Source organism: Manduca sexta, chromosome 13 (genome assembly GCF_014839805.1).
Source record: "Manduca sexta isolate Smith_Timp_Sample1 chromosome 13, JHU_Msex_v1.0, whole genome shotgun sequence".
NCBI lineage: Eukaryota > Metazoa > Arthropoda > Insecta > Lepidoptera > Sphingidae > Manduca > Manduca sexta.
The window spans coordinates 10,071,064-10,092,836 of record NC_051127.1 but is presented as its reverse complement, the minus strand read 5'-3'; the positions used below and the strand labels follow the sequence as shown (position 1 = coordinate 10,092,836).

The 21,773-nt window shown below is 34.6% G+C and overlaps 1 protein-coding gene across 1 annotated transcript in view; it reads right to left on the bottom strand.

Moving 5' to 3' along the window:
- The window catches only part of LOC115446917, a 48,530-nt gene that overhangs the window by 9,714 nt on the left and 17,043 nt on the right, over positions 1-21,773 (bottom strand). Inside the window, exons 3-6 of the mRNA XM_037438253.1 lie at positions 15,465-15,583; positions 11,900-12,033; positions 11,484-11,581; positions 10,109-10,303 (exon numbers count right to left, since the gene is read on the bottom strand). Of these exons, the coding sequence (XP_037294150.1) occupies positions 10,109-10,303; positions 11,484-11,581; positions 11,900-12,033; positions 15,465-15,583 (546 nt within the window). The remainder of the gene's footprint in view (positions 1-10,108; positions 10,304-11,483; positions 11,582-11,899; positions 12,034-15,464; positions 15,584-21,773) is intronic.

Sequence of the window (21,773 nt, the reverse complement as noted above, 5' to 3'; positions counted from 1 at the left end):
TAGTAATTTTAAAATACAAAATATATAAATTAATAAGAATTATTTATTTAAGAAACACCTAATTTGAAATAACGGGAACAAGCATAATGGCAACGCGGTCAGGTCAGGGTTGCGATTATTTGCCGGCGGTGTGCGCACAGCGTTATAAACAAACACTGGTGCACATTATGTCTTCATTTGTAGAGATAAGCGTTTTTGTCACATGACTTATACGTGACACGTGTTTAAAACTGGGTCGGTTGTACACGTGTAATTTATTTTATTTGAAGGTTTTTGGTGTGGTGGTAACCCTAACGGGCGCCATTATGATAGCTCGTTAGGTTAATGCGTGGTAGGTGCGAGCAGATGTTCCGCACTGGTGGGCGGAGGGCGGCGGCGGCACTGAGCGCGTTTTTGCGATACATCATCCGTGCAGCGCAGTTAACTGTACCATTGTGTAGCCTTTTTTGGAAGATTGCTTTCTTGTTGTTGCGAACGGACCGAATCTAGGAAATTGCATTCGAGTGTAACGTACATTTTCGAACTGGAACGTACTGACATTTGAATTTATCACGGCACGGTCGTAGTGGAGTTGTCATCTTATGAGAAAGTATTTCAAATCGATATAATGTATAGAAAAATTGCCACCCACCTTCGGTTTGCTGAAAGTATGTGTCTGAAAGAGCTCCGATATCCAATTGTCCATATTGGAAACACATCACAAACGTTTGAAAAGAGTGCAACTAATGGTGTTTATCTCACGGTACGCGAACATCAAATGATGCAGTATGGGAAAGATATCGGACAGATGACCCCTCGATTAGTTACTGAGCTTGCGAATTGCCAGATAGAATGACCAGTTGGATAACAAAGGCGCCGGCCGCCCTACATCAAATGATTTGCATATCTCGTGATACACTATTTGGCCTAAAGAACGTTCTTATTAATTCTTATGTGAATATTAATTTCGTTGAACTAAGCATGGGAATAGTGTGGGAAAATCGTACTCTAGTTTAATATAAATTCTGCTCTTAGTAGATTGTTTGAATGAGAATCTTGGCGGTATTTTTTGTAACATTCCAGTAGCGGTTATTGAGTTATGATATTATCGATGTAAACATATTGCTATGAGTGTATATTATGATAATATAAAATATTTTTATTATAAAAGAAAGTTTTGTGTAAGCACAAACATATTTGAAAATCATAAATAAATTTTAATTTCACATTTTCTTATTAAATTTAAAATAGAGATTAACTACATATTTTGAACATTCTATAAATATTTTACGTTTTTTTAGTTCGTCTGGAAAGACAGCGTCTTACAACAATGCCTATTGTATTCTAACATCTAAAAAATGATTCATTTTAAAAATGTAAAATACATATTTTGTATATTTCGGCCGACGCGACGGTCGAGACGTGGGGCGTCGCGGCGCCACGTGGCACCGAGGTTACAGGTCGGCTCGCGTTAGAAAGGTCAAGAGTCCGCTACAATAAATAGGGTGATCGCGTCGGACGGTGCACACTTTAATTAAAAAATTTAATTGCTCGGTTTCCGCCGGCGTGTCTTTTTCAAAACCGGTTTCTGTTATTACAATTCTTATGTACGAAGTCAGTATATTTTTCAATTAAATTTTTATTATTGTTTAAGTTTACTTTAGTTTGCAATTTTCTTATTTGTTAATATACTCTGCAATGTTTTCGATTTAAAGATATTGCAACATAATTTAGCAATTTATTGTTTTAGAAAAATATCCATAACAAAGACTTTTAGATGTAGGCACGTAAACGCGGTGTTAGAGATACACGTCTTCAATTATGCGTCGTGACGTTTATCGGCGTGGTGCGAGGCGGTGCCGCGCGGTGTGGAGCGGTGTGGAGCGGTGGCGCGGAGAGAAGCGGAGAAAAGCGACGAGGATCGGCTCAGCACACCTGCGTCGTTGTCACCCTACATTATTAATGGACGGACCGCGCGTGAAGATGGCACGTCGTGTGACGCTGTGACGCCGACACCGCCTTTATGAACGATCCCTTTTCTAGCTAAAACTTATGAATTATTGTACTCAAGCTTCGGTTTGGAATTACGTGTATTTACTCGTCAGAGTATATGTAGGTTTAGAGCTTTGTACTAAGTACATTTGTATTAGTGTGATCTGAAATGATGTTTATATTCTATTGATGAGAAGGTTTTAATCACTGGAAATTATAAGGGAACGGCCGAGTGCCGGTCACATGGTGCACATAATTATGAGGCTCTATTAAACAAAAGAATATGAGAGTTCATTCAATATCTAAATTATAATTAAATATTCAAGAAAATCCATATATTATAATACCAAAAGTATTTAAATTATAGAAAAATCCCACAGCATCCAAGAATTCGGACTCAACTCAATTTAGGCCAAGGCGTATTATAAATATCTCATAGTCTTGAACTTTCGTTGTCTTGGCCATATAGGTAACCATTATATATTTCTAGAGATTCAGATCAATGTATCACGGCATTTTTTTATGTATGATAATTCAAACCTTTAAACTAGACTGAACAGTATCGAATCCTGATAAAAATTAAGATCGTTTTCTTTCTGTGCATCAAGATGCATACAATTGGATAACGAAAAGATGCTGTCGAATTATAAGCTATAGAGTTCCAACACTGAACACAGATTTGGCAATGTTGGCAGTGTAAGGCTAATTTTTTTTTTTAATAAACATATTTCAAATAAATATTTGCCATTGCTAATGCTTTTTAATATATTACATAAAAATAATTCCACATATTACATAGCAACTTTGCTCTAATAAAATTCGAAATAACAACATTAAAATCTTGAACAGAAAGGGGATTAGTTTCGTTATAGGCACTTCAGGTATGCATCTAACTTGAGCATGAAGTGAAGAAATCAGCAGGCGGTCCGCGGAGACGGGGAGGTTGCGCGGAGGCGGTGTGGCGACGGTAAATGCAATTTGTGGGCCACGGCAGAAATTGCAGTCTCAAGCCGCGCCACTGGCCCAATCTTCACTTATTGAAAGCCCGCACCGGACTCACCGGACGTGCTAAACTTGTATTGGCTGTCCACCAAGAAAATTGCTTTCTATTCAACATTAACGCTGTTCTTTACGGTTGTACAGCGAATTTGGAGCACTGAATTCCAAAATTTAATATTTACTCAATGTATTTTCAATTGTATTATGCGTATGCTGTACAGAATAGAATAAAAAACATAATATATAATCTAAAAACCGTGTATTAAATCACTACAAATTAATTTAACTTGTATATCTTATTATGTGTATTTATTTCATTTACTTACGTTTATTTAGCCTAATTAATTTTAAAAACTAAAATGAATTCATAAATTCAACATTAACATTTTAGTTTTATAATTGCGTGTAGTTTTGCCTGTTTTTTGAAACGAATTTGGTATTTTAAACAGTAATGTTAATTAAATTGTATTAGTACAAGAATAATTTTCAAGAGTCACGAAAGGGTTGTGTCTTCCTACCTACTGCCAATCGCGGCGTTATACTGTTGACATTAAGCATTTCCCTTTGATATAAAAACTCCGTTAATATGTAAGTAAACAACAAAATATTCATTAAATATTACAAAACAAAATTTAAGAGACAAGAGCCATTACGTAATGTAAAACATGGAAACAATCCCCAAAATTCGATGAAACTTATTTCATTTCGAACTTAAACTACTGATTGAGCACTCGAACGTAATCATATCGTAATTATGTATGTTGGAAATTTTCAACGTTCCGATTCAATAATGAAGTGGCTCAAAGCGGATTCACTCAAAGGCATACCGATGTTAATATGTTGTGAGCAAAACAAAATTGTGTTCGAGGGGACGGCTGTAATTATGAGCCGGTGTTTGTGTCCCTTATATTACTTCCTGCAGGTGACGTCAAATCCGTGCCCGATCAAAGCGAGTGATTTTAATAAGGCTACCGGACGTATTGCTGTACCCACGTTGTCTATTTATCATAGAACAGTCCATGCTTTTTCAATAACAACGACGCCCTCTATTTGGTAGTAATTCCGCTGTGGACATGCACTTCAATAGTCTGAAAGGGCGCGTATCCCGCCGTCCCCGAGTATTACACGGTGCGCCATTGTTTTATTTCGTGGGGATTAAAATGAAGTATGGACTCATTTAATTAATAAATAAAAGCGAAACTTCTGGCGCATCGCAAAATTTGATTAATAAATGGAACCTGCGTATTGTCTGCGCCGGGATTTATTTGCGGCGTGTTGTGTAATACCGCTATTATTTCGTGTTGTTACTCTGTGAAATGTATTTATGAATATCAAATGCAACTCAGTGTGTGTTCGAGTAAATGAGTGGATTATTGGTCGGTATAGAATAAAGTATTATTATAATTCAAGTTTTATAGAAACTGGTTGAACAAGTGAACCGCAATAGTCGGTTCAATATTTAATAGTATCTATGTTGGGGTTCGGAGTTCGGACGCTGACGAACAGGTGGAGAGGCCGGCTCCCACGTTGGACGACTGTGATCCGCGAGCCCCAAGCCCCTACCACGAAAACGTCGCGATCAATTTTCTTGTTTTGTTATTTCGAAAGTAAATCATCCTACGTATATTTTAAGTCATTAGCTTATTATGTAATCAATGTCTATTTCTATTTAATTAGATTTATAAACAACGTTAAGATTTTTAGGCACTTTAGTTAACTTTATACAAGAGAAAACAAAGTAACTTATTTTTAAACGGAATAAAATTCTAAAAAAAAGCCTTAGGCGTACGCAATAAAACATACTCAACACTCAACAGTAAGCTTTTACCACAGAATAGTAAAATTTTAACTCAAAGATACTCATTGTAAGACGTTACTATTCTCTAATTTATACAGTTTGTTAGTGAGCTGCAAGTGGTAGGGCCGCTCCCGTCCACACTTGAATTATTAAACCCTTACAACGGCTGATGAATGGCAGAATTAATTCACTGGACGTTTTGCACTGGTCCCAATCTGCGATGTATCGGTATTAACATAAGAATCCGCGGCGTCCCCTTTCCCACGGTAGCAGACATTGTTTTGCACAACGGGATTAATGGACCCCATATTGGATGCCTGTAATAATAGTCAATTATGTTCTAGTTTAGTTCTCGACTTGCTTATTAGCAACGGCAATTTAGTTAGCAGTTTTAATAACAGTTCGGTTTGGCTTTACTTGATAGAGTAATGTTCTATATTACTTTAAGGCAATTTATATTTAAAGTTTGTTTTGTTTTAATTGTATTGTGATTTTTTTTGTAATTAATAATTTATATTGATGGTCGGTATTGTTGGTGTTGCATCTTATAGGTATGTATGATTTAACAAGGGTCAGTTTTTTCAAGGACACTTTACGAATATAACTTTTTAGTTTACGCCAAACTCGCATGTCTTCAAAATTTAGAAATTAACGCATTATATATTTTTACATTTTCTGTTTTGTTCGTTAAAATGTATTTATTATTATTGTAGCTATGCGCTTTGATAATATACTCTTAACTTAAACGTATATTAAGGAGTTAAGGGAGCCTAAACTCTGGTTACAATATTACCAATTATATACAAATGTTCTTTACTTAACAATACATTACCTCGGTCAGATTGTTAGCGAAGACCAACATGTTAGGATTTACGGCTACGCGGGTGCTACGTCTGTTTTAAACTACGTGGCAGTTTACGTGGAAGGCGCTACGTATTGTAGCAGCGTAGTCGGCTATTGTTCTAGTCTACGAGCCGTAGCTTGTTCCGTGTTATCTGCTTAATGCCTTTGAGTTTTGTTTGGTAATTACGTGTTATTTTATACAAAGTTTGTATTTAGCGGGTTTATTTAGAATGATTTTGTGGTTTGCGAAAATTAGATTTGGTATTGTGGGTATTTTGTTTTCTATTATATTGTTTATAAGATTTGCTTAAACTAAGAGTATTTTTATTATAATGATACAAGTATATTTTACTACACTAAAGTTAAAATTTTATTTACGTAGTGATTTTTATTAAGAGTCCTCTGAAATATTTAATATTTTGAAACCAAACATAGCTTTCAAGCGGTCTGTCGATGCGATCATGTGCGTGCAGTAGTGACTTCAATTTCACGCATTCGAGCAAAGTCAGTCGCTATTGTGGGCCGGCGAAGCGTGCGACAACTATGCGCAGTCACCCGCGTCGACTGCAGAAACTTCATCTATATTAACATCGTGAATCGAACGTAAGAGGCGCAAACAATTATACCAAGAAATATTCCCAGATTTCTTTTCTTACAGGTGCCCCCCAAAGGGGCCCCCCTGCACCTGATGGTAAGTAGAGTGGGGTCCAATAAAATGTCGACTGACGAGAGATGATTACCGCTAAGCAGTCGACACAATTATGCCGGCCTGTTGGACCCGGATATACACAGGCTGATCTCGGAACGCGACACACTTACGTGAGTCACTATTGCGGGTTTTAACACCCTGTGTACGGTGATCACAATTAAAAGACCAAGTAACTTGACTGTAATCGACGTGAAAATAAGACCCCGGTCAGATGATACAAGTGTTAATGCGTTTTGTTCACGCGCATTTACTATATGCATTTTGTTCGGGATGTTATGTGAAAGTGCGCTAGCCACGTAAGTACATACAATATACTTAGTTGTACACGAGCTTTTGTTAACGCGCGGTAAGCGCTCGTCATCTGGGGCATGATTCTCTACGACAATGTCGAACTTGTAACACGGCGTGTTTCGTTAACTTCGTGTTATGACTGTGTAAGAGTATTCTGGATGCTAATTTGACATTTCATGAACACGATGAGGTGTGACACATCCGCCTTACGGGCATGTTACGAATTGTCAAAATAACGTGCGGCAATCCAGCGCGTCTATGCGCGTTTAGACAAATTAATTATTTAGATACAACGACTGTATAATTTCTATTGACGATAGTATCCTCTTTACATCGTGAAAACTCAAATATAATATTCTACCTTATCAGAAACAAAACAAACATAAATCCTAAATGATCGAATTAATATTCAAACCTATGTTTTTGTATCTTGATAGTCAAATTTGTGTTATGGGCTCAGCGGTGAAAAATAAGCTACTTTACTACTGGCAACCCGACTTTTGACAACAATTGAGGTCAATCAAGTTTATTTTTTATTACTTCGATGTAATATTTCTATTAGTAAATAGATAGGCCAAACAAATATAAAACACTAATGAAGGTATCTTTTAAACAATGTTTTCTTAATTATGTACATTACAATTAATACTATGTAGTTTCTTTGTGGTGAAAGTTTTGTACCTATAAAGTTTGATAACAATAAAGATTATTGAAGAAATTTTTACTAGTTATACATTATTGTTGTTATAAGTAATTGGTAGAGGTCTTAATCAAGGGCTTAGCCAGCTTTAAATTAAATATCAAAATCTTCTAAATGTGAATATCGATCCAGGGAAACAAAGCAAAAATTTCATGTAGGTAATCCCAATAATTTTACACAATTACAAACAAAAGTATGTAATCATGTTAAATCTAAAATTGTTTGTACAAACACTTCCTTTTTATTTTAGGAGACCAAAGGCATCTTACATTGAATACTAATGTTAACAAAACTGATAATATCAAATGTAATAATAAAATAATTTCTTTTACAGGATAGTGAATGTAATGCAAGATATTCCAAATAAATAATAGTAAAATATACTCAGTTTTAACAACACATTATTTTTGTTTTATTTGTTGTTCAGTCTTAGATAACATAATATACTTAAGTAAAATTTCTATACATGAGTTTGAATGTTTGTTAATTAATCAGTTTCACCTTAATAACTAAATGAATGTGTATGAAATATGGTACTCAGACAGTGAGCTGTGGATTGAATAGAGTACTTTTATTCCAAAAGATTAATGCCGGTTGAGCGGCAAATAGAAGTTACTAGGTAATAGAGCTATAAATTTTAAAAATAACGTTTAATAGGCAATATACACTTATTTTAATTATTGTTGGTAAGTCTGTTATATGTGAGTGTCTGTCTTAATAGTTATAAGGTGTCTACGGCAATGTCTATTTCTATAGCCAAGTTAAACTGTGTCCATGCACTGATGTGTACCAGTTTAGAGGAAATTGTAACTAGCGTAATTACTTTATAAGACCTAAAATCTTTGTCTCATTCTGAAAACCTACTGTGGAACGTCACATAGTGCTTTACAATTCAAAGTTCCGGATGGCATTGTAACTGTTTATGGGCGGTCGTATCGCTTATCATCAGGTAAACGGCATCCTCGTCACATTATTTAACTAAATAAAAAAAAAAGAAATTGAGTTAATGCCTTGTCGATTTTGCAACAAATTTTATAATGGAAGGTCCGTAGAATTCCTATTAATATACGTTGTTAGCGCCAATTTAACATAAACTGCATAAGCACAACAGCATTTACTATTATTCATATAACAGCATTCGTGTAAAATCTTCAGTAGCATTCAATATATCAATTCAATTCAATTTTAAAATGTGGCTTTAGTAAACAAATCAAGTAAATAAGTCAATGACATTGACATTTGACAATAATTTTGAAGTTTTATTTTTCGTTTGAAAACAATCACAATCTACAGAAATTTCTTTTAAATTATTTTTATATTCCTTTCATGTTTCTTACATTTAAGTATATACAAAAATGGGATTAAATAAAGTTTGGCAGTGATTTATTCGAGTTACATCATTTAATATCACGAATACAAACAAAAAAGCCTTTTCAAAAACCGATACTTGCCGATTCGAGGGGATGAAAGATTTCTGAACGCATTAACACATCGTAATATAAAAATATTAAGCATAGACAACCTATCGTATGGCATACACAATACCTATTTTTCAATTACACATCGTGGCGCGTGTATGAAACGCGTTTGTGTTTAGAGCTTGTTTTGACAACACGCGTTTACGGTGTGTTATCGCGAGTAGCATAGGGAATCAACCTACTGAACGTCTTAATGTCTTACTACGAAATGTAACCTTTAACGAATATAATAACAGTTAAATTGCTTTATCTGGTAATATATTTTATTTGAATTTCGTTCCTTTACTGCTACGAGTTTCCTCGTTATTTCGATAAACGTATAAAACCCAACTGTTATTCTTTCTGATCTTATTCGAAAATAGTAAATTTGGTTTCATTCGATTATAGGATACGGCGAGATATAAAGCAGTGCATTCCGAGACGTAATACAACACCTGTATCGGATGCTGGCGGGTAGAGATATGGCGCTAGTGATGCACTTTATCTGGTTTTAGCTCACATTCCGGTAAGAAAGTATTATAGGTAGAGGACATGGTGGGATTTTAAATATTTTTCTTAAAAACTACCTCGCTGGTGTAGTTGTATTACTGTACGACTGCAGTCCCATGGTCTCGGATTCGATCCCCGAGTCGGGAAAAATTATATTCGTATTTGTTAATCCGTATGAGCGCAGAGTGTGGAGTTTGTGCCCATTATGGATTGAGGCTTGTCCTCTATCGCATCATAGGACGGAATACGAAAAAGTGGGTGCACCATTTGCGATTCTGCCTACTCCTTCGGGAATAAAAGGCATGTGTTTATTTTTATTAAAAACGTATACCTGTTTGGATAAAATCCGTATTAATATTATAGATGAAGTGATAAATGTTTGTAAATGATAGCACATTGCTGTTGAGTAACAGCTAGGCGTTGGTGTTGGATATGACATGTATAGGAAGTAATATTACTTCTATAAAATAGAATTAGTTTTATTAAAAAGTGAAAAAAAATGATCTCTAAGTATTTTCTTCAAGAACGCTCATAAAATTTAAACAGAATGTTTCTTGTATAATCGCTCTCATACGGTACTGAAGAAGACTGAAAAGACTAAAAAATATTTTGAAAGCATAAAAATAAATTGCACTTTGAGTGATTTTTCTATTACGTTTTATAACCGGTGTATTACTAATTAATTAATATTATTGCGCAATATGCAAACATTTTTATGAAACAATTTAACATTCTACATATTTTTTAGTTTGAAATGTTACATTATTTTATTGCTAGCTGAAACCCAGACCTATAGGCAGTTGATAACTGCAAAATTAATATATACTCACCGAATTGTTTGATCTTGATTTATTACTGGATTTGGTTGCCTTGGGTCTGGCGGGCGGCGTGGGCTGTGGCGGCGGCGGCGCGGGCGCGACCGGCGCGACAGGCGCAGGCGGAGTGCTCGGCGGACTAGAATCACTCCCGCCCCCGCTACCGCTCGTGTTCGTACCATGCGATTTCTCCGACCCCGAGTTGCTCGACTGCAAGAAGGTGCCAACTTGATTTATAGTATTGAATAAGTTTCTTTAGCGGCAAACTATTGCGGTATCGAACTTTCCAACTCCGGAAATCGTACTATGAAGATATATCGCCAATGAACAAAGACTAGTTGAAAGCATAACCTCTAATGATGTAAGTATACATTTCAATTTGCAACTGAATGTCAAGTTTTCTTAGCAATTCATTGTTGAACTTAATAAAGTAACGTGCACAGAACACATCAATAACCATTTACAATCCCGTCACGGTCTCCACACAGCCCTGCACAGCTGTGTAGCTACAGCTTTAGAATTAACAAAAAGACAACAAACTGAGGATACACGAGTGGAAATTACCTAATTGACCCTTGTAATGTTCGGGAGGATTGATTATAAAAACGGATTGAGATAAACAGGAGGGCACTCATCGGCCGCCGCTCTCCGAGACCTTTAATGGCCACGCGAAATTAAAAGAGCACACACAACGGATTGGGGCTAATTGGTTAATTAATAAGGGCGGGTTGTGGGATCTGAATTTAACATGCGCGGGCAGCTGGAAGTGCGCCAGAAATGCTTAAGTATAAAAAGCTAGATTAATGAGGGCGCCACTGTGTTACCGGGAAACCATGACGAATGTGACGCGACATGGAACTTTTTAATAAACTTTAACAAAATAATTAAAAATGCGAATGTAGGTGTAGTATGTGTGTACTGTGTGTCGAGTGCTGCAAGTGGGTTTGAGATTGCCAATGTTGCATTGTATAGTGCTATGCGTTTGTGTGCCGTAGAGTTTGTGAATGTTATTTGTAATTTATTTTATTGCAAGGAATTTCTCGCGCTTTTTTTTTACTATATCATGTCTACAAATGAACTACTTCGCATGCTAATATGAATGTGAATAAAATCATAGTCCAGCGTAGTGGAGTATTTAAGTAAAAAATTACACAATTTCAACAAAATATTAGTATATTTTTACATCTCTACAGGTTGTATAGACCATACACCCCAAAAGGAAAAATACCTTTGAAGACTTAATCAAAAATTAAAGATCGGAAAATTGTTTGATCTTCATAGAGTCCTTATGACAGTAATGTTAAGTGGCGTATAATGAAGTGGGAACGGAGGGGCAGCGGCGGAGGCGGCGGGGGCAGCGGGGGTAGAGGAGCGGTAATAAAGTGCTTACATCAGAGTGCGGGGGGTGGTTGCGTGCCGGCGAGGTGGGGGACGACACGCGCTGCGAGTTCGACTCCCGCTCTGGGTTCGGGGTCCCGGTGGTTGCACCTACAAAATAATAAAGTATGTTATGATTTTTTTTCGGACTTAACTGAATATCAAAAGAAAAATTTGTTCTTCGTTCTGGTTTCCTCGATGCATTCTTACATGATACACATGGCATCGTATTATAGCCAGCGTCGACTAGGCTCGCTGAATTGAATCAAATCAGGTCTCATTAATTCGCCTACTATACGTTTAGTACGATACTGTGGCTATTAGGCACCGCGCCGAGCCGGACCATTAATCATAAATGCGTTTCGATTCTGCTCTAGTCGACGCAAGCTTTTAGTTGGTATTATTTGAATTGTCGTCCATGTTACTGACTATTTTCCGCTGGCGGTTGGTGGTGGTTTTCGGTGTGTCGGCGTAGAGATCGCGCGTCGCAGTATGACTTGCCGCATCCGTCCGCTTTACACTCATACGGTTTTTTGTTGCGATGCGTCAACATGTGGCCGTTTCTGGAACAAATGATGTTTTTGTATTTTGTGTAGCTTAATTACCGCCTTGTATAGTAGCAGCGTACCTAAATGGGCTTTGAACCCAGAGATCTTATGAGACAGTTGATATTAGGCAAGCTGCCGTTTGTAAATATTTAACCTAGTTCATTTTGTAATATTTTCTGTTTCATTGACCCTACGTTGAATTGGAATAGGAAAAGGTGGAAGCCAATAAGCACAAATGGTCACTTAATGGAAAGTGTTTATTGGCTATTGAAAATCAACATAGCCTAAAAAATTTAACGGACTAAGACAGATAGTTTTGAAGCATCAAGGAATGACTATATTTAAGGGTAAGATGGCAAAAAGGCAACAAAAATTTTACAATGTTGTTGTTTAGTATAAAAGGTTAGCTTTCTGAGAGTTTTATACGTATATTTATTTATGATTATTAAACTTATAAGCTTATTTAGAGGACGCTTGTAGCATCTAGAAAAAAATCATCTAATCCAGCAAAATGACTTTCACATTGATTTTTTCTGTTATTTTCACAACAGGAACTATATTCGTACTAATGTCGATGATCAGTCAGTTGTAATTATATTACTTATTTTTTTATTCTGCTATTATATGCACCAGATGCTTATATTTGATTGTTAACTTTGAATTAATAAAAGATTTTTGGACATTGATATAAAAACCAACACGAACGAAAATGAACTCCGGCAATATGTAACGAATGCCGTTTTCCATCAAAGTGTTTCCTCAACAGAGATACGGAACCTTAAAAAGGATTTATAGATACAAGTAAGTTAAAACGCAATTTCCCAACTAACTTTATATTTGAGGAGATTACGGCGTAACATATTTCCTGGGCATTTATGTAGGTTTAGGGCAAAACCTATCTCCGGTTTGATCGTCAAATTCTATTACATTGTGACGGAGTAACCATCGAGCATTCATTTTTGTTGTACTCGATAATACTCATAATATATTAATGTATTTTCCGTGGAAGTGTGTGGAACATGTGAAATAGAATTTTGTAGATTAGTTTCAGGCTCCTGTTCAAGTTAAGTTTTATAATGCCTAGTAATTTCTTGAAATCACAACATTAGTGGCAGTACTTGTATAATGTTGCCTTTTCGGGTGTATTCTCTCATACGTAAGCTATACTATTACTTATGCTACTATTATAAGACAGTGAACTAGATTATACTCGTGGCTTCACCCGCGTGAGAGAGTTTTCCGGGATACAAATGTCTATATATTTTCCCGATAAAAATTTGCCTATGTCCTTTCTAGGGTCTCAAACTATCTTTATACTAAAGTTCAACGACATTGCGCGGTAATTTTTGAAATTATCGTGTTCAGACATATAGACGCGGCGCAGGACTTTGTTTTATAATATGTAAAGATCGTGATACAAAAACATTATCTAGAACGGCCGTATTCAAACTTTTTATATATTCGGTCACAAAATCGATGATCACAAACAGTTATATTGCTTCGGGCGACAACGTAAATTAGTGTCTAAAACGTAATTGAAATTTAACGTTTATTTATTTCAATGGAAAGTATTAGTAGTATAACCATTGGTCCTGCTCCTGATTTCCGTTCATGTCGGATTGCCGTCTCAGCGGACTATGAGATTCAAGGAACAGAGAGTGCACACAGTCTTCTGTACACACTTGTGCATTATATATTTCCTGCGTACCTGGCTGATCTCCATTGAGATTGGCCGCTGCGACCGAAATCGACTAGGAAGGATTCATTCATTTTGTAAAAAGCCAGGCCGTATAGGTTACTATAATAAAAAAAAAGAATGTTATACCATCTAGTAATTGTATTTACATTTTCGTAACAAATGATCTGCAGTGTCCGTAAATTCCTATTAAAAATCGAGTACGACGAAACGCGAGAAAGAAATTGATTGAAGCAGATTGAGAAAATGGCAGGTCGTTAGCGCCGCAGTTTTTACTTTTTACCGCTCGGATTAATTTTCAGAGATAACCTGAAATTTCTCCTTATTACATGATTATATCTTGTTCGTGCGGGCATATGGCTTGTTAAGTAAATGGATTCGACCATTAACCCTGGCTTGAGATGAAGATTTTAGGAATAATATAACTTTACGGAAAAAATAATTTCTGTCACGAGTTGTAAAAATGTTTTTCGATCTATCTTACAGTAGTCACTAAGAAAATTGCGTATCTTAATGTAACAAATGGTGTAACGTATTGTAATAAATACAGATAAAAATTAAATAAAAAACAAATGTTGTTTTTTTTTCTTACACAAATTTGAAGTAAATTTCATTTCGCAGTTATTGTATTAAACAGTTAATGTCGAAAGCACCTAGTTATTTTATTACCACTGTACTTGGTGCATAGATTCAGTGCGACTTTTGTATTTTTTCAGCTTATACATTTATATGACGAGGAGCATTCACTCAGAAGTTGTGAAACACGCCACTAGTAATCCTTAAATTAATCTTAACTCACTTATTGATAAAAAATTATATTTTTGTATTATTAAAATTGTCTTAAACGCAACGCGGTGCGTTACGTACTTGTGACGCATTGTCAAAATAACGTGTGGCAGAGTGGTCTTGTGCGGCTTAGTTTCCCGTTTTATTAATGCCAGGCAAAATTAGGTCGTCAGTGCACTCAGCCACTCAGTCATACTGCACACAACACTGCTAACTAACATTATGGCTATGATCCGAGCCTGTTAATATTCATGGCATGTCAGATCTGAATAAATGACAATTTGTGCTTCACACACATTGCGTTGCGAGGCTATTTGTACGGTGCTTAAGGTTTACTATCGTATCAAAAATGGAACAACCTTTGTATCGTTGTAACATGCTGACTATATCGAGACTGATATTTTATATAACAAAGTATACAAAATTCTTTAATAAAAATCTTTCCTATCGATATATTGGTAGGCATTCATATTGAATTTAAACTTCGTTTAATGGTAAAGCGAAGAAATATTGAGGCCCGAATCTATTATTGTCCGTATTTAATAATTTCTTTGTATAGATTTATCTGATTCCTGTCAAAATTCTATAAGTTTTCAAAATGTATTTCTTAATAGCTAGTACATATTTTATGTAGGTATATGATTCTATTAAAGAGTTAAAAAAACTTTAATTTAAAATATGTGTTATTTGCAGTAGATAATAGAACAAAACGTTTTTTTATTCTATTATATAAAAACTATTAATAAAACGAAAGGAGTCTGTGTTTATACAGCCATGATTGCCCAATTATTTTGGTTTTAACTGTCGAAATTCATGAATTATAGACGTTAATCTTTACATGAATATTATGTTAGTTATTGCTTCATATTAATATGATATCACTGTTTTTACTATTTATTTTTATTATTATATGTTTTTGTGAAGTTATGAATAATTTTGTCATTACTGATAACAAATAACTTACAAATGATCTTGTCTCTTGAACGCCTTTGCGCAGGTGATGCACACGTACTTCCGCTCGTCGCTGTGTGTTAGTTTGTGCTTTGCCAGTGCAGACGCGTTTCCAAAGATCTTGTTGCACACCTGAAACAATCATAGCTACTGATTATACGATTTACTTTGAAAAAAATATCGTCGTTGTGATGAAATTTTCTGTGCCATTGGATCTATTTTAAAGACCTTAATACAGCCAAAATTACTATTTTTGGATTAAGTATATTTAAGGAGGCATTGTTCATAGAATAACTCATTTTATACAAGGTCTATCAAATACATAGGAAGAGAGATGTAAATTAAAACATTTTTTGTCTCAAACACTACGAACACACGCGGACCCCAAGGCTGTTATTAGTCTGAAAGTAATTATATTAAAATGGAGCTCAATAATCGTCCGTACGTAGTAATAACAATACAGCGGGAGTGGAAAACTCCCCGGGCGAGTGTTGACCCTAATCCCGCGTTTGTTTCTCATCTAATTAGAAGACCTTTCGTCTCCTTATTCTGCTTTTATTTTGTATTTCTGGACCTCTCCTGGGCACTGTTATTGATGGCATTACTTGTATATTAAACGGTAATGTTTGATAAACCTACGGAATGTTGGATTGTGATCAGTTCATGTATAAAATATCGCAAATAACAAGATGAGATATAGATCATTTTATAGCTAAATGATTCTTCCGAATTTCGAATTAGTGATTAGCAGCTTGTATTCGATTTAATTATTTTTGTGAAGTACCCAGATCATAGTTTAAAGATTCACTTAAATAATCATCATTATTATCATTTCAGCCGGGAATCGGCCACTGCTGGACATAGGCCTCCCTCATTGAGCGCCATAGGGACCGGTAGTGGACCTCCCTCATCCATTGGACTTTGGCGACCCTCACCAGGTCGTCGGTCCATCTCGTCTCTCGATAAAAAATGCTTAAGATGCTTTAATAATTTAATGCATCTTAAGCATTTTATCTTATCTATGAAATTATCGAAATTTTTTTGCTCTCGCCTGGGCCCCATGGTGGTTCAAAAGTTCAATAGCTTTTAAAGATTTTTTTTATCATCATCTAAGAATATACATGCTAAAATTGGAAACACGCTCCAGGGACGGGCTAAGTAAAAACTGCGCTGGTATCTTTTTACTACAATAAGGTAAGGTTAAACGGTGAATGTCGTGAACCCATGCCATTGTCTACCGTGTTATTATACCCAACACATTTGAATATTTTACGAGGGTCTCGCTTTTTGGTAACGTGTTTTTTTGTCAATACATTGTATGTATTTTATTATTATAAAACTGGTTTTCATGTTGTCCTATAAATACTCTTTTTAGGTAATAATTGGTTTTTCTAAATTCAATACTAGTTTACTTCCAATAGTTTATTATTATACCGTTTCAAAATTCAATTACGTTTTGAAAATTAAGAAATTAACTACCTATATTTACGGATAAATTTAACTATTGATATTTTCTTAAAAACATGCATTAAGGATATATATTTCAATTTATCTAAAAGAATATGTTTTATCGAACTTTGGCTTTCTGTTTTCTACTGTCTCCTGGGAATTGCAGAGGCGAAAAACATAAACTGATGACGTTCTGATTTCGTTTCTAGATCTTTTCTTTAAATTTCAGTACAGTAATACTGGTAAATTAACCAAGAAATTTCGCTATATAATACCAAATACCACGAGGGACACATCGCAACTCTATCCACCTCTTTGGACATAAGGCTTGATTATGTTAAGTTGTTTACGACTGTTTATGTATAGTCATTTATCTTAAATTCAGTCCGCTAGAGGTGCAAACTAAGATCGCCTTTATTAATCACTGTCAATTTGTCGTGATGTTCTCTATAGGTCGTTTTAATCGTTTTATAAAGCACTGCGTCAGGTGTAGCTTAGTACTAAGACACATAAAAAAACCATCATAAACACTGTATCACTTAAATATGACCATTATTACTTTCTTTTCATAACTAAGTTATTTTTTAAATATTCATAACTCTATTTTTAAAATTGAAGAAGTAAAAGTCCCCTGAGGAATACACGTTATTAAATTATGTACTTTTTGTTGATATTATCCGAGCAGTGGGTCGTGAGAAAGGACAATAGTCCTTTAGAAACTACCTTTGTCCTAGCTCGAAGCCTGCTATCCTTCTCTAGAGAAATGGACGGCTGGCTAAGGCTGTGTATTTTCGCCTAAAAGCTGTGTCCACTGTAATTAATTTCGGAAAGGCACTCTGTTATTAATAGACTGGCTTGCTCGTACGAAATTGTCTGTATGGGAGTATAGTCGATTTTAACAAAGGATAATCGATGTTTAGGTAGTTTCTTTTTCAATTAACGAATGTATAAAATGGTTCAAAAGATGTGATTGTGTTCTATTATACAAAAAAAAAAAATAGTAAATATAAAGAATGAGAGTAGAATGATTTCTTATGTTTACGCGAATGTTAGGCATTAAAATTAAACTATTTTTCGGATTTAATCGCGGTTTTTATATTATAACTTTGACTTTACGGGTGTTAGCACCTCACCCCACTGACCACGAAGGTCTTCCAAACGTCGAGAGAAAGTTAAAATATAAAAACCGCGAGAAATTGTTTAATTTTAATAAGAGTAGAAATTGGTCTAATTTGCTTTTCGTTCCATCCGCGCATAAATCTCAATTTATTGAGATTTTTAAAAAACATACGACTTTTGTTAAGACTTTCAATCTCTTTAACAAATAAAAAACTGTCTTAGCTAATAACTACCGGGCTACGACCCAGTATATGTGTCATAATAGATTATAAGCTTAAGATAGTACTAGATCGAGAAGCATGTTGCTTTAAAATAAATTCATATTCTTCTTGTTCAATCCTCCGTAATTTTTAGACGTGTAAGAACATTTAATTGCCTGCATAACATTCGTATATTCAAAAACAATTGAGCGTTTTCCGTTTGAATAAAATACAGAAAATACATCGGAAGGAGGTAGGAAATAGATGATTGCCGATACCGACTTGATCGTTATTCTTGTCGAGAGAGAATTAAATAGGAAACGAGTCATCGACAACTCTCGCTACATTTACTTTTTGTACGAGTTTCTAGTTTGCATTGTAATGGCTGTTTAACATTTCGATGCAATAGAAATGATGTTGCTCCCTCCTTAGTGACAGAAGACTAATAACGCTGTTATATTAAAAATAAACTCCGTGAAAGAAGATATTTTATCATTTTATATTGTACTCCTGTTTACAATGTCAAAAAAATATACTGACTGCCTTACACAGACACACATATCTTCTGTAATAAGGACTGATATTTCTTCAAAATAAATCTTGTAAAGTAACCCTTAATAATGAAGGTAGTTTAATTTGGTTTTTATGAGTACTTACAAAAAAGCTTTTTTACCACGAACCACCTAAATCACACAAAAATATAGACTATTTTAAAGCAGCGTTTTAAAACCATTATACAATGTTATCTCGAGCCAGTAAATGTCCTATATCATAACATTTTCCGGCATTCAATGAATTGGTAGCCAGATCTGACATAAAAGAACGTCATATAAAATGCGTAATGGTTTCCTTGCCGGTGCCGATGTCTGCGGATCGATGTTTATGACTTTCTGTATGGTTTTATTGACATATTAAAACGTTACCAATGAGCCATGTTTGAACTATTTCCGAGTATTTAATGCTTGTCGGATTGAGTTGTCGATTGGTATGTATTTTTATGGCAGATTTTGCTTTTATGGGTTTGATGTGTACAAATTGTGATTAAACGGCGTTTTGGTAATTGACGTTAATATTCTTTTTTTATTTTATTAGATTATATTATACTTAATTACAACAATAACAACTACAGGCAATATTGTATGTGACATTTGTGCTTATATTTTATAAGATTTTGTATTCTTGCCTGACTTTGACCTTAAGAATCCCTGAATAATCCGTTAAGTTAAGAAGATTAGCACGAACAAACATTTTGATAATTTGCCAACAACCTCATGAGATTGTTATTTCAAAAGCGCATCTGTGTTTACGAAGCAAGTTTTAGTAATTTTCAAACGACATTTTCTATTTTACACATACCAAATACTTAATGCAATTATATTTATGCAGACTACATTATTTGCTATGTTATTTACTTCTTTTTTATTTAGAAGCAAGGTAATTGCAGGAATTTTTACTTTACATTCTGAGCATTACATGTTAACAATGTTTCCAAATGTAATTAAACGTAATCTTATACTTAGTTAATTGCAGTAGCCATTTCATTTCACTGTTCCAACGAGACGAGACGACCTCATTTTGAGCTCACCGTATTTCGGGTTGTCCGTACAATTACTATTTTAATTATATATAGTTTTAACTATATATTTCATTCCATGATGGCTTAAACTTTTGTCTATGTTTTAAAAACACGCGATGGAGTATTATTTGTGACGCACGCATTTAATTTTTGGTACAAATATATAGATTACTTAAATATAAATAATAAATATCTTCAACTACAGATTATAATAGTCCCTGGTTACATAAAGAATATAACAAATTTGGAAATTATTACAAATCTCAATTGTGATTTCTAATGTTTACGCGAATGTTAGACATTGAAATAAAACCATTTTACGGATCTAATCGCGGTTTTTTATATTACAATTTTCTCCCGACGTTTCGAAGACTGCAGCCTTCGTGGTCAGGAGGCGGACTCAGGTATTCGTTATCCGAAAAGTCAAAGTTACAATATTTACCTTCATTTTACAATAACATAAAATTTAAAATTATAGCTATGCGTAGACAGTCCGATCTACGCAGAATAATCTAATATTATCGAGAGAAAAGTCGGCTGAAAATAATAATACAAAAAACCGCGATAAAACCAATAAAATAGTGTTATTTCAAAATCTGAATTGGTTAGTAAAGGTCGTTTCTTGGAACGAAGATATCTGAATATGACTTGCATAATAGAAAGTAATTTCTAGTCTGTTTACAACATATTTTTCCGAAAACATGTCCTTAAAATGGTAACTAGAAGTCAGGTTTCATAAACAAGCTCATATTTCATACAAGTACTTTGAAATATGATAATAGTTTGTGAAGTTTTAAATAGAATATCTTAAGAGTTTAAGTTAGCTTGTTTGTAACCCACGTTGCTTAAAACAAGCATACGAAAACAAGATTATTTGAACAATAACTGCGTTAGGATGTCTTTAACAAAAGTTGTTTGTTCTTTGTTTAAATTAAATAATTGTAGCATTAAAAGATAAGTTTCAAATAAATACCTCTTATTTTTTCGAATATAGTTTAGAGTTTGAAGTAATAACGGTCGTGTCTGGTGGTATATTATTAATTCCTTGACGGTTATATAAAAAGGAATAATACATAAATTTAATTTAAGGATCATTTCGCTTGTATTTTTTATTGTAATATTGTTGTTGTATATTTAAATCCCAAAGCGTCTCGACGAAAAGAGTCATTATATCACTTCTTTTATAATTAAAAAAAATCTAATGCCATTTTATCAATGACGTCGGTATTATCCCACTATACACAATATTTATCGTCACTGAGTTATTACAGTCATAAATAGATGATTTTAAGTCCAAGCTTTTCTTTTAAATTCGTGGAAACCCGAAACTGTTTATGTGTAATATATATATTTTAGTAAAATTGTGTTCTGTTGTTTTGTATGTAAAATCGAATATGTCAAAAGTGACAGCCCTACCTAAAGCCCGTGACCTACATTGTAACGTGCATGTAAAAATCGAGGTCGAGACGCGCATTATCGTCCGCCATCTTTATTTATTTTTTTACAGGCGTATTTGGCGTAAACTTGCGTTTACTACCTGCATTTTATGGCAAACATAACGATGCTGTGGGGTTGGGTAAGTAATTAGTATTGGATCGTTTAGGATTTTGTAAACATTGCGGGTAAAGTATATTATAGAGTAGATATTTATATATTTTGTATTTTGCCTTACGCCTATGATCTCTGGCATGTTTTATATCATTATTCGGGTATTGGTCGCTCATCCCCTTGGCGAGTTCCCCTACAGTTCAGTCTCGAAAAAAAAAATGATATATATTTACGACAAATTAATCAGGCTTTAGTTATACGAGGATAATTTACAACAACTACTTGAATACTATTTACTAATGCTTACAATTCCTACCAGCTTGTCTCTCTATAGATTAAATTCTATTACACAAAAAAAAAAAATGTTTTCTCCCGCAAAATGCAAGGGTGAAAAAAATATTTTGGCTTAAGGCTTTGACAAGTTATTTTT